This window comes from Zootermopsis nevadensis, unplaced genomic scaffold (assembly GCF_977971745.1).
Source record: "Zootermopsis nevadensis isolate Lab colony 2312 unplaced genomic scaffold, Znev_1.0 Znev_ptg000010l, whole genome shotgun sequence".
Lineage (NCBI taxonomy): Eukaryota > Metazoa > Arthropoda > Insecta > Blattodea > Termopsidae > Zootermopsis > Zootermopsis nevadensis.
The window spans coordinates 16036142-16051329 of NW_028259142.1; the positions used below are offsets into that span (position 1 = coordinate 16036142).

At 38.9% G+C, this 15188-nt stretch overlaps 1 protein-coding gene across 1 annotated transcript in view; it reads left to right on the plus strand.

Annotated features, from left to right (window-relative positions):
• Positions 1 to 14962, plus strand: part of LOC147874267 (uncharacterized) — a 183312-nt gene extending 168350 nt beyond the window's left edge. The window contains exon 6 of the mRNA XM_087346624.1: positions 13462 to 14962. Coding sequence (XP_087202750.1) covers positions 13462 to 13553 — 92 coding nt within the window. The 3' untranslated portion in view covers positions 13554 to 14962. The remainder of the gene's footprint in view (positions 1 to 13461) is intronic.
• Positions 14963 to 15188: the final 226 nt, after the last annotated feature.

Sequence of the window (15188 nt, forward strand, 5' to 3'; positions counted from 1 at the left end):
TCTCTTGTAGTGTTGTCTCAATTTCTCTTGGTCCACGATCTGGGTAAGAGGCTGTGTCCAGCGTAGCTTGAAACAGCTGTCATTCTAGCAATATAATGTCCCAGATCACTTGTCAACTAGTTTACAGACTGGGAGAAACGGACAGAAGACTTAAAGAAATTGTTTTATAGGCATACAAAATTGCACTTTTTGTGGTGAGTATTTTGTTTGAAATGTTATTTTATTTGTACACTTTCCTACTAGATTGAAATACCAATTACAATTAAATCGTTTGAGTAGTCGAGCGGTGATAGTAAAAGTTTATTTTTTGATTGTCGTACAACACAGCTAGTCAGAATAGAAGAGTTCAGGCTGAAGACAGTTTACCTCATTCATAGCATGGAAACCGTTGATTTCAAAATTATTACAAATTCATTTAAGTACAAGCATTTACAATTAGTCCTGCTGTTGTGCTTACTTAAGTATTAATAAATTAAGATTTCAATTTTTGTTTGTTTGCAGAAAGATTTTGAAACTTTGGACTGTAACTTAACGTTACCTTCAGAAAATAATTTTAGCGAGTGGCCACACAACATTACTGGGAATCTTTTCTCTGCGTCTGTTTTTCAATTGTGCAAATATTCCAACCCATCTGAGGTGAAGGGCAATGCACAGAGACGCAATACAAAGGAAGCCTTCGAAAGGGAGGAGATTGAACAAGCCACTGAAAAATATATTTTCCTACCGGTTGAAATGCCAACCTTGTTTGTCGTATTTATTGTTGGACACGTCCATTGTAGTAGGAATTCACTCCATAGACAACCTACACACACGCACACATCCTGCAACAGTTTGGCACCATAGAATTAGCATAGAAAACATCTGAAGGACTTATTGCGCACATATCATTACTTGTCTTTCGAAAGCGATGAATAGAAAATACAAAATAAATTATTTATACAATACATGTAGGGAAGATGTGTGTATCAATATATGGCCCACGAAATGTTTTGCAATAAAGTTGTCTGTAAGTTGCGATGCAAATAGGCCTATATAACAACGTTTATATCTCAGATTGGATTTTTGAGAGAATAATTGAAGTCTACATGGTTCAGAGCGGGTATTTGGAAGCTGAGAGGGATGAGGGGGGGGCATGGATGGAAAAAAATATGCCCTTTATGTGGGGCGACAGAAAGCGAGATTCACATACTATTAAAGTGTACGGAAACCGGGAGGTGGAGGGAACAGCTCCTGAGGAACAAGTGGTTCACCGTTGGTGAAGAGTTGGCCTTCAAGAAAATTTTAATCACTACGAAGCACACGGAGGTCAGGGATGTAGGGAAATTTCTGTACGAAGTAAGATGTAAAAGACAGGTCAAAATTAGGAATTTAGAACTGCCATTGGAGTAGAAGGCACTGGGACAATAAGAAATAGTATTAAGGAATAAAGAATAGTTATGTACAGTAGCATTATGGAATAGTTGTAGTAAGAAGAAGTGTTAATAGTGCTACGTATGTAAGGACTGTGGCCGTGAAAACCTGGTGTTAGGCGGCCACAGATCTCTGTATATAGTTCTAAACCAAATATATTATATTATATATATTTAAAAAAAATTGAACTCTATATGCTACTGCATTTTTAAAAAGAACGTAATTTTTTACATTTTCGGTCAAGCTCGGTACAATATTTGGGAAAATGAAAGAAAGGGATGTTGTGACTGTTGTTATAAAGCTATTTTACGTGTCACCGAAGGGCGTCATTAGAGCTCACTTCTCGGTGTAGAGGTTGGCGCTCCGGCTTCCTTCTTAGTAGGGTTGTTGCATTTTCTGTGCTCTTAGAAACATATTGTACCCTCTTCTCCCCCAGGAGAACAATGGTATCATATTTTAAAATAGACTAAAGGTCAGCACATTTAATATCGTCTACCCTATAATTCGACACTATAAAATATTTACTATTACATTGGCGTTGTCACATAATTTAACGTTATTACTTGTAGAAGCTCAGATAGCATATAAACTGCTCTATGAGGCTGTATTTAGGGAACCAGCATGCAAATGATTTTTAAGAGTAATTTTCACTCCATGTAGTAGACCTGACAGATTTCTAGACAAGACATTATTAATGCATTCCTCTGAAACGCCCGAATGTAATAAAAATACAAAAAATAAATTACGAAAAAAATTGAAGCAAAAGACAGGTAACTGTATATAGATGGGCACAGTTTTCCAATTTAAAGCTTTAATTTCCCTTCTATCAAAAATAATGCATGGTATCAATCCCGCTGCGAACTCCAGAGTTGTGTCACTTTGTTTTTTGTTTTTTTTACTGGGAAACGAATTTTTTTAAACTTGTCACGTGAGAGAAATTTGTTATGTCGTAGTGACTCTGTAGATTTGTCGTCACCCTTTAATGCCCTTTTGATGTACTTTTTTCCCATTACAGGAAAAGCCATAAAACTCAATGACACTATGTCAAAAAATGTTGATAAATTTGTAATCGGGAAGTCAGTCATGCAATTAGAGACAATGGCGACAGCACGTCAACTGGTAAATATTAACTGCTGAATCTCTCTCAAAAATGCTGCTGCATTCAGTAAAAAAATCTGTAGGCATTAAAAATATATGCTTGTTAGTGTGATCAAAAATGGATGGGCTTCCTGGTCATATTGGTGGGAGTCGCATTAAGGTCCATACTCGAACGTATTTGAGGGATCTTATCAATATTAAATACCCAAAAGTAACTGAGGATTTTTCCCATTAGTCAGTCACTATTCTGAATGGTTCATACCAATTAATTTCGACGTCTCTGCTCCAAAGGTATCTAGAAAAATTTCATTTAAAATAGTTCAGTGTAAATTTCGTGATTGCTTGACAGCATTGTCTTCTATCAAGTTTCCTAAAAATTTAAATATGCATTCACAACTATTGTAGCATGCCTGTTTAATCTGTTGATTTATGAACGTGTGAAGCTTTTTATCTCATCACAAATTAAGACGTCGACTGAGTACGAGACTTCAGGTTCTCATGGAGGCCAGTATAAAGATAAGTGTCTCATGTTATGTTGTGCCGTGTGGTCTGGTAGAAGTTTACCGACGTTTCAGAGGTGTTTGCTGCCTTGGCCCGATGATGGTGGCAGCAAGCACAATAGTTGGTGAAATTCTACCAGATCACGCGGCGCAATATAACAAGAGACAGCCATCTTCATGGTTTGAAAACAGAGTAAGAAGGAAAATATGTATTAGCTTTTTAACTCTTTGTCGATGTTGGCCTTCTGGGCTGTAACGTCTCCAAGATGGAGGCAGCATCCTACTTTGAAACGCTGCTGTTTACTAACAAGTCCACATCTTATTACAACCCAATGGACCAACAGCTTCCGTGAGAACCTCATATCTTTCTAACAGTCAGGTTTATTTCTGTACTTTGAGATCAGTCGTGTGAATTACGGCCTTACAATTCTGTGGTGGGTGGACTTCACGGAGACACGTGGATGAGAAATCTCCGCGCACTGTACAGTAGCAGCCAGTTATTTATCTTACACGGATCTAATTGTGCGCGAGACCGGCTGTAGAGACCTCCATGCTAGCCTGAGGATTATAATATTGTAATGTACCTACCCGTATCTTTTTAACCCGATGAAAAATGGCGGGTATACAACAAACGTCTGTGTTAGTCTTGGGTAAGAACCATTCACTGTTGAGGACAAGAGTGGATTATTTATCTGATTTAATATTTCGTCTCATACCTGTGGTTTCTGGCGTTACAGATTTTTCTTCTTCTGAAGATATTTGAATCTTGAGCACTTACATCTTTCAGTTCGCTTTCGCTGAACGGGCATGATTATCCTCTAATTGACAAACACTCTTTCTTGAAATGTTGACTGTACTCCTTTGATCAAGAATATACCTGTTTTTGTAGACCCCCAAATTTTACGGCTAACGCGGCTAATATGAAGGCCCCTGGAATGCTCTAAACGTAGCTAAAAAGAAGAAAGGTTGCACTGGAAAGTCTTGACTTGCACATGTCACACAGTTTTATTGGTCTGTGATGGGTTGGGCATGCTGAACGGATAGAAATACAGGGGATGGAAACATAATTTTAGCGGGGAAATCTTGCGGAGAGGGAGAAGGATATGTCAGAATAATATAATATCGTAGAAAGATAGGTTTTGAGGATTTCAGGTGGATTAACTGGCTTAGGGTCGCACACATTAGGGGGCTTTGACAGCCGAAGCTTCCAGTGCTGCTCCACAGTATTACTTAGGAGGAGTGTGCTGTGGATAGACGGTAGCTGACAACTCTTAGAGGGACTTTGAGACCGCTGTGCTATAAGCCAAATGTGTGCTTGTTATCCAGACTTCTTTTTTAAAACAAGGAATGTGACAGAGAAATCCCCACCTCCCGCCGAAGCTTCCTTCATATTGCAGCTTGAAATATTATCGGCGCAATAATGGGGTGTATCACACGAGTGTAAGGACATGAATACCTCTTTCCAGCTGAACCACTAATGTCTTGTAGTTAATCCCTTTAATCTGAAAGGCGTTGGGCCAGACACCAGCCCAAAATGTCTAGACAGTTTTTCTTTGGAACAGCTTAACTTCCCTTTCAGCTGCACTGTAGTCAGTCCTGCATCCACACATCCTGTCTTTCCCGTACGGGCTTGTTTTTGTTTGCGAGGTTGAAAATTATACTTTAGTAATGCGTCATATGATCTCAGTTGTCCCGCGATCTCGGGTGTGTGTCTTAGCCACTTGGACGCTGGGTTCGTGAGTTCGAATTCTTGCTCAAGGCATGGATGCGTTCACGGGTGCTGTCACTTGGTCCGTATTGTTTGTGGTGGCGTCCTGGAAGCCACTAGAAGAGACTATACTCAGTATGCTCCTCCTGGAGGTCGAAGTCATCGACTAACATTAAATAATTGTGATCTGGAACAAGCCGAAGTGCCTAACTCACAAAGAAATCGGGTTATCTGCTGCTGATGAAGAAACAAATTAAGTCGTGTAAAATAGTTTGTAGACTTCTGTTTAATGGCGTATCTATTGGACGTAGAATTCCTCACGGAGATAGACCAATAAAGTACTTAAGAAAAATTTCTTTGGCTGTTGAAATTATCGATGGCGCAAATGTGTGTTTATTTCCATGTACGCAAAGGCGGACGAGTACGTGCATTATCATCGCGTGGCTTCCATTGGCGTTTTAACCCTCGGATCACGTGATTGATGCGTGGTTCACTACAGGATTCTTCGCGTGCTTCTGTTTACAGCCTCTTTTTCGTCTCCGTGAATGGACTGTAGGGACAATCTATAAGCCGCATTGATGGGTATACACACAGGAGCAGCCCACGATGTTGCGTACATGTTCTTTTGTCCTTCGTGCTGCTGCTTTTTGTAGCCTAGATAGACGCACTGGAGCTAAAAAAACGTGTCATAAGTTCCTTCCACAACTTCTTATTTTGATCTTGTTTTTATGGGATTAAGCCGAATGCTCTGTTCCTTCTCCAGTAAAATCCCGTTAGGTCAGTTCATCTATTGTACAAGGACAGTCAACTTTCCTTTTTCATCGTGGACCATTATTAAAAATATCTTTGGTATAGAATTTTTGTCCATCCTTTCAACATGTTCCCACTATTTATTTCTCTAGCATGACATTCTTTCCAGCACGTTTACTTATTTCTCGATCTCTGAGTGTAACTTATGCTGCTGATCTCAGAAAACTCTTTTCAGCTACTTAATTATTGTCTACAAAGCACATCAAAATATCGGTACTGATTATAACTCAAGATGGATGTATCAGGTGCGGTCAAAAATGAGATTTTCGTGATATATAACTGTAAGAGATTCATTTAGTATTCATTGTCGATAACACAACGCCATTGTACGACACGTGTAATATTCTTCAACATTCCTCACGCAAATCGAAACGCCTGTCGTATCATGGAATGAGCTTTTATATCCGCAGTTCATAAACGTCGTTGTCATGTCCGTGGAGACATTATTACACTGCTGTTTCTAATTTGCCATCACTTCCATTAATTTTTTAAATGTGTGATTTCTAGGATGTTGTTTTACATATTTTCAGCGCTGAAGGAGGATAAAACTGGTTCTTACGTATTCTATAACATCATTGAAACAGTGGTTAGAAGACTGAACACTGACATTTATGATCAAGAAATAAAGGAACTCGTTCCACAGATTGGTATATGTCTCAAGAAGATGGCTGCTCCTGGGTTGTTGCACCGTGTAGTCTGGTAGATGGTTTCAGAGGTACATGCTGCCCCCATCATCAAAGCGACGATCGTCAGATCTACAAGACTATTTGGCGCAGCAACCCACAAGGCAGCCATCTTCATACAATCGTCGCGATGAGAACCTGAAATCTCGCTTAGATGTTTCTGTTTGTGTGGGAACTGCGTAGAAAAAACAGCTTATGAGAAATGTAATGGCATTATGTATTGAATCGATTCAGTAAATTCCATTGGAGGGAGGAAGACGATGATGGTATCAGACCACGACCGGAATTCAATCCAGTGCCGATTCGAGTGAGAAGCAGAAACACTTTGCCTCTGGACTGTGCCTGTCCCGAAACTAATCCACCGACAGTAAGAGAAGAGAACACTTGAAGCTGAAATCTAAAACCTGACCGGATTAGGGACACATTCAAGGAGATTCCTCTGAAGAGGGTAAACTGTCGTTCAAGGCTGGGTACAGTACAGATCACGAGATGCTGTATGCCCGTTGGTACTCTGGGTTTCTAGGCTACATCGAACATCAGTGGTCTCTCAGAACGGAAACAATTAATTTTTACAGATGCGTTTAATGCATTTTGAATACTTCGTTGGCATTGATGTTCTTTCATTTCAGGTAATTCTGGGATATTGCGCCGTGTAATCTGGTAGACGTTTACAGACGTTTCAGAGGCGCATTCCTCCTCCATTGTCAAGCCGATCACCCTATGATGGAGACGGCAAACACCTCTTAAACGTCTGTAAACGTCTACCAGACTATACATCGTCATATTTGTGTTCCGTTATATCAAAACATGCTATCAAATAAAAATGTAGATCTTGAGCTAAGGAAATGTAGGCCTACATTTTTGACGTTTATAAATTATTTGTACAGTGAAGAAGTTTTGAAAATCGTCATGGAGTCAGGGGATTTCTTGGCCAGCTGAGTAACTATGTGCCACACAGTTAGTTTTGGTCAATTAGATAGACTTACTATGCCCTCTGTTGTCGAGACCAAATAAACACGGCATCGAAAATTTAAGAAACGCTACTCCGGCCCAACAAATCTGAGCCCTAGAGAAAAAGAAATTAAACAAAGAAAACAAGGCTGCAGGCTCGGGTCTGTTCTGGTGACACAATTAATTAAGGGATAATGTATGGTTTTCCGTAACACACGAAGAGTACAGTGACTGGTGACGCCATCTCGGGCCGACTAATGAGGGTCGATCCGACCTGTGCAATTAGCAGGCACCCTCCGTGGACCTCCCGCCAGTTCGTTAGCTGTTCTACCCAACAAACAGCGCTCGGTTCACACTGGCGTGCCACGCACTGATTTATCGAAACGGTCACTCGTTCTAGCCGTGATCGGCGAGAATCTGTCTGCACCTTTGTGATATTTAAAACACTTTCACTGTCATAATGCAGGTTTGTGTTTACGATTATGATGTATCTCATGTTATTGAACACTTTCTGTTGTATAAAAACATTCCTTTGGATTCTGTCTTGTGGAACATTCTGAGAGATGCTTACAGAAGTAGACACTGATTTTGACTACGTTTTGTGTTGTTAGTTCGAAGTGTATGTTAACAGGTGACACTAATTCTAATCAAAAACTATGCGATATGCATTTAGAATTGTTTATCCAAATTCACTGCGTAGAGAGTCGGTGTAAAAATTTTAATTTTGGCATTTTGTTTAATGTATTTTATTAATCTATTATGAATAATTATTAAATAAATATCAATAATGGGTGATACATATAGGATCGTAGAGTAGGCAAGAAATGAATACAAAATTTTATTATAGAAATCCACATATCATCAGGCTGTTGATACAGCACACATATAATAAAGAACTGAATTGAATTAAATTGAATATGAAGAGACAACTGTGAAATACTGAGACGAAACTGAGCTGATGGTTGTAGATTCGTCTTGGTGCTAGAAGAAATGGCAGATTTTAAATGCGTTAATTATATTGAAGTGTATCATGTGCAGTGTAGGATTTTGTGATGAGGGTGATGAACCTCATGGCCCCATAAGAACAGTATCTTGTAAATTTCGATCAGCTGAATAACTGCTGGTATTAGTTTCTTCATTGATTTATTACTATATCAAATCTAAAACTTCTTGACGATGGTGAAGAGTCAATTGAATAAAAATTTTCTTGGATATTATCCATCGTCTAGTAAATATAAAACGTAAAACGACGTTTCGGAGATGGGGATTAGCTCTATCTAGTGGGCCCAACTGTGTAGGAACCTGAAGACGGAGATAGAGTCCCATCTCCGAAACGTCGTTTTACGTTTTATATTTACTAGACGATGGATAATATCCAAGAAAATTTTTATTCAATTGATTTATTACTAGCTTATTTAACGATGCTGTTTTATATGTAGAGGTTTTATATAGCATCACGTCATATGCAAAGAGATAAAGATTTCGAAGGGGGCCTTCTTCGTGTGTGTGAATAAGGAGTACCATAACAATCTTAGTAACCGTGCTGAGAATCGAATCGACTACCTCCCTAATACAGGTCTTGAGCATTAGCGCTGTTTCGGTCAGCTTAGTCCATTTAGGGTTTTTTTACTCTATTATGTAACTACTGTTATTCAACTGCATATATTCCGTAGCGCCGAATGGTAAGATACTGCCTCAGCATTCACCTGTAGGGACTGAGAAAAACTACGAAGACTTTGTTGATGACAGCGATTATCCGGGCCAAGATTTGAATTATGAATTTCCTTAGTACGAAGGAGAGCCGTTCATTCCATCGTGACGTTTGATGTTTAGATATTGAAAGGGAATGTCGGACTGTGAACCAGGCTTGGGACTGTCTAGGAAGTCACTTGGAGATACAACTGAAGTGTTTTATCCGCTTCTCGATCTACTTGGACCTCGTTATGGTGATAGCTGCAAATAATGGCCGGAAGTAGAAATTATCTCTCTTCAGATCCTAAATTAGCTTTCAAAGAGTGAGTGAGGGTGTAAAAAAATATACACAGTATATCGCTTTAGTGGGATCACATTTGCCACCTCATTGGTTTCTGTTAAATAATATACAACAGGTTTGGCTAAGCCAGCCCTGTTGCTGCAGAAACGAAAACCAGTTTGTCTTTCTTTGTTCTTCTGTGGTTGCCACATGGAATCGGTTATGACCAGTGTACGCTCTTTCAAGTCAGACAATTAATTTGTGGACAGTCAACTGTTAGGACCTCCCCAGTTAGAGAAACGGAAGCCATTGCTTGTTATATGGGGTTTCTTGTTCAGTACCCAGTTTTAAATATGGTTTTTCTCTAAATTCGACTTATTGTACCATATTCGAAAATAAGTTGATTTTATTATTAGTACTTGTAAAGTAATAATTTATTTATATTATTTATTTTAAGTTGCTAACCAATAGCTACAGGAGCCAGTTACTGCATCAGTAATGAAAGAACAGGTCTAATCTAAATTATAGTACACGTAATCAATTTAAACACTTTCTCATCGAGAAAGTGTCCTCAAAGGAGACATGGTTCTTGCCAAAAATCCAAAAATCTGCATGTCACTTGCAGCAATGATGCGCTGCTCACGTTGAAAGTAGAGAATTATATTATTTGCCTTGTAATCACACTAATGGAACTGAATCATCTTCATTATTAAGAACTGAATTATTTTATGATTTTGCTTTTATTATTTTTTGTTATTTTGTGTGGAATCTGTAATTGTCCATCCGGCTGTTGATACAGCTCAATAATAACAAATAATTGAATCATTACCGTCATCAAGTGACCAGCTTCTTCATTTCGATTATTTCGTGCGAGAGGCGTCTACTTCCTCGTGTCGGAGCGGTGTGGTCTGAAGGCGACAGATTAGAGCCACACTTCATGGGCTTGCAGAGGGCTTAGTGCAAGGCCAAGAACTCTTGACTCCACCACTCCATTCATTTTTTTAAAAAAGAGAGGAATAAATTTAAAATAAGACTTTTCACGGCGCCATGCATGACGAGAAGGGAATCCCACCCCTCTCCGTCGTCCTAGAAAGTGTGGAGAGGTAAAATGGTGTAGAAAGAAGGCGAAACTTCTCATAAGATCTTCGTTCCATGGTTGTCTCCTCTGAATTCACAGCTTGAGATGCCTTGTTACTATGGAGACTATATCATTCAAGGAGTAGGGAAGTTGTGTGTGTGAGACAGAGAGAGACGAAGCCTTCACAGGGAGATGAGGAATGGAGAATGAAGACTTAGACAGGCAGATAAGGAAGTACTCTACTGTGAGGGTATGGAAAGTCTTCATATAGAACTATTGACCACATACATTTACCGCGAGTTCAAATATCAACATTTCTTGAGCGTCGTTGTTGGAGAGAAATTGCAAGGCTCTTATATGAAACGCTGCCTTTGGTGTATCAACTGTAGGCACCCATCGGGGTCTCTCATCTCTTTGCTTTTGTTCTTCGTCGAGACTTGATCCGAGAAACTAATCAAAACGGGAAGAAAGAGTTTGTGGTAACAGAAAATGGGGTGAGAGAGAAAATAAAACAAGATTTCAGCCACTACTACTACATTGGAAATTGAATATATTTCTACTTTACAAAATTCAAATCATAGCCAGATGAATATATAACTCACGCCATACCTGGCTTCTTTCTCTCTGTAATATCTAAAATATTCAGTCCGCCTCGTGCACCACGAAAACTTTCTCCCCGTCCACATTACAAAGTGAGCTCGCCCTCTTTTCCTTTAGAAGGGTCTTAATTCTGGCAGTATGGTGAAGAATCACGAGGCACCGTCTAAAAATGTCTCGAAAATTTCGTACGCTTGTTTAGGTAAGGTTTTTAAATAGTAGGTACGTGCAACAAGGTTTGCTTTCCACGCCATATAACCAATTTCATGATAGAGGACAGTAAAACATGTCTAAAATATGAACTGGGTCGAATGGAAATCTGCTTCTGTCAAAAAATACTACGGTCCCGAGAATATTTAATAAAAACTGGTGTAAAATGACGGAAACTGAAGGGAAAGCAAGAATCTGGCGGAAAATAGTCTTTGAGCGCTTTCAAATTGTCATGTTTCATACTTTTCATCCTGGAATTTGTCTGAGAAGGAAAACACATGTCACAGATGGGAAATAAATAAGTCGTGCCTTAAGATACGTAGAACTACAGAATATTTTAATGAACTTCAGGAAGAAACAAGGAGTTCCGGTCATCTGGCAAGTACCCGGTCACCTGTTATGTTATCATGTTATCAAAATCCACAATTATTCTGGCAAAAGAAAAGTAAACTTTAATGGTTGTTTTATATAAATTTAACGGCGCTACCAGTGGCTTATACAAATTACGTGATTGCAAATGAAGGCTAAATCAGGAAATATGTTAAAAGAGGCAATCGTGTCAGCCTTTAATTGGAGGGACTGTAGAAAACCACGGACGATCGCAGTCACGGTATCTGGTCTCCGGGTCGAGATTTTATCCAGAGGTCTAACGAAACGGGAGTGCTATCCACTCGCCACAGGATTTGATTTTGATGGGATGAGCATTTATATTGTGTGTTTCCTGGAAACAACTTGTTCTATACATACTGTCTACTGACGGATGAATACTCAAGGCGTACAAACAGCGTGACACTGTGTAGGTCTTCTTTGGCCAAATGTTTTCTTTCTGGAGGCAAGTTACGTCCCCTACTTTCGTTCATTGGGGTAATTCCTCGAATGATTAATGTTGATCTTTCTGGGAGGAGTGCGGTAGCTAGCTGCCCACACACGTCGCAGAACTGTGACGTGTCCGTCAGAAGGGCAGCTCTCACATTGTCCACCTTTCCCTACACAATTCGACAATTCGCAGCGAGGGGTATGGTATGGCTTCTTAACCGGAAGTCTTCAGGATCACTCCAAGGCATTCTTACTTCACCCTCAGTCAACTGGTTGTCTTTCTACGTCCCACTTGCTTTATGTTCGTGTGCAGGGGTCAGTGTGTATAGTTGTTTGTATAAGCACCTCGGCTCCACCTTCTCATTCAGCCCCAGCAAAATAAAAGCAGAAAAGATGAGCTCTAACTCCGCTTAAGGTACAGAATGTTGATAATTACTCAGGGGGTGAACAAATATTCTCTTTTTATGAAACAAAGGTTTGTCACCGTATTCACAAAACTTTTGATTTTCGTGCTAACGAAATTGTCATTATTATTAATGTTTTAATAAATTTCTGGTGTTTAGTTAAGCGTATTGACTTGCAATTTTAGTAATCTAATTGTTTACGTTTATTAGTAAATGCGTTAACGTAGGTTACGAACTTACTATATTGTGTGCATTGGAAGCAAAGTGTCCGTACGAAGGCTTACGAAATACCGGTTCGTGGGCGGGGACGATCCAGTACTCATATATGTCCCTGTATCTCTAACAATGCTGATGATAGAGGTTTCCTATTCGGTGACTGAATCCGGGTCCTTCCTAAAATGAGAGAAGAGTGCTACATAAACGCCCGACCGCCTGTCCCAGTAATTTTCATTGAATAAATAATATAAGTAGCCTTTCTTGAAGCTGGAAAAAGGATTTATTAAAAGTAACTTAATTATCTGATTGGTCGAAGCTAGTAGGACTACACGAATTACATAAAATTGTAATTTTCTGTTTTTTTTAACACTTCACAGTGAAAGAAATCTCTCTTTTGATTATTGGCCCTTAAAATATTCACTTATTTGTGGTTTGTTCAGTGGAACAAATGTGTCTCGGCTTCTCTCGATGCTCTTAAGTGAACTATTCTTGACTTTTCCTTTCCATGAAGAGATGTAATAATTTTCTTTCTTGTAGAATAGACAACTTTACTCGTTCAGTGCTGGGGTTCGATCCCCGACGGGGGCATGGATTTTTCCTCTAGCCTCTGCGTCCAGACCGGCTCTGGGGCCCACCCAGCCTCCTCTACAATGGGTACCGGGGTCCTTTCCCGGGGGTAAAGCCGGCCGGGGCGTGATGCTGACCACTCACCCCCATCTAGTGCCGCGGTCAAGGAAGAGAGGAGCTACATGGCGTATAGTGGGACAAACTTTGCTTTACTTTTACTCGTTCAGTGCTGCAATCAAAGTAACCATGATGTTTTCTCTGTGCAGCTTCAGGTGTGACAATAAAATGAAAAGAAAATTATATTGTTTTTTGACATCTTAGGCTAATCATTTGCACATTCCTTTAAATATAGACTCTGTTACCAGTGCCATATCAATGAAACAAAATAGTGTTATATTATCGATTATATATATCGACGCAATTTTATATGTCTCTCGTTAGGTGGAGAACATGAAATGCGGCATGACGACAATGTTACCCTCTCTGAAGAATTCGTGGAACACCCATTGAATGAGGTTATCGATATGGAGTGAGGGAAAGTGACTCCGGGGAGCAAACCCCGATACTGAAGTACGGAAGCGAGAAGTCACAAGTCAAAACCCAAGTCAGAGTGATGGATGATCCCCCCTGGAGGGTGGGGGGACCGAACAGGTGTCGGCCATGTTATTTGACACCACAACTGTGTCAGCGTTCTGAAAATTCGTTTTGTACAAATAAGGCAAGTCTACAAGAATTTTGTTTTGAATATGTAGACAGTATGTCAATGTTTCTGATAGAAATTCATCATTGGATACAAGACGTAAGTTTTCTCTCGAGGGGAGATGAAATGTATACCACTGCTGCCAACATATGAGCATAAAAAGACGGGAAAGTATTCGAAATATTTCAGTCTGAATTCAGTGTTCCCGGAAACACGTTTAGCAATAAGGACAGGGTAGAATTTCTTACATTCAGAACAATATTTAGTTACATCACGCATTATAACGCCGGTTCCTGATTTAATAAGTTTTTGTTCTATTGTTCTTTGAATATTTTTTCGTTGAAAAGTTATTTCTTACTAAAATATACACATGGCTTTGATATCAAATGCGGTCTTTTGTTTTGACGATGGTAGGCCATCATAAAGTATTTGGAAAAAAACTATGTTATTTAATATATCTGAACATAAAAAGAACGAAGTAACAAATATAAGACTTTGATAAACGAGGTAAACTTTAACTTAATAATCGGATAGTGAAACCTAGAGGGATTCAGTGGGCTGCACATGTAGCTAGATAAGGGAAGCAATAACATTTGGTTCATGAAGAAGGACCCTTTCTTAAGAACAGGAGCGATTGTTAGTGCTTAGAGGAGGATTCTGTATTCATGGAGTTACGTAATGACGTCATTTGTTAGTAACTTGATGACTGGAAGCCAGTTTAGTAAGGTAGTTAGTCCGCTTGATAACTACTGAGTTTATTAAATTGTTGTATGATTAGGTAGGTTGTTTAACGAATTAGTGGTTTGTATCTTATATGCGTCATGTTTGTGTTTGATTAAATATATTTATTTTGTACAGTCTATTCACAAACGTTTGAAGTTTATTGGTGTTGTAAAAATTATATAATATTAAAACATTTTGTTGTGTAAAATATTATATTAGCGCTCTTAATCGTAAATACGATTTTACATTATATTTTTTAGCGCTTTTATTAAAACGACATGTTTCGACGGGTAATACCGTCGTCTTCAGGTTTTTATCAATTTAAAATATTTTAAAACTATTAGATATTTGATGCAATATATTATAATGATCCGTAGTTCTGTTTGTAGCTTTCCATTTTCATGGTAAGTTGCTTATTGTAGTCAGACGTTATATTTATCTGTGGAATTAATGTTTAATTATTTTCTTGGAATGAGTATGAATTGACAAAGGAAATAAATAAATAATCGTATAAATATATATTAAAAATAGTAAACGAGGAACATACCAAGAGATGTTGTGTAGAGTAACGTGCGTCTGACGGCTGGTGAAGAGAATCTGTGTCTGGTGTATGTATGTTGTTTGAGGGTTATTTATATATAAGTGAAAGTTGTTTCATGGGGTAGGGTCAAGGAACTGTATGACGTTGAAGATGGGATTGTTAAGGTGGATGTTGTTATCATTTAATGCAGTGTTTTGTTTGTGT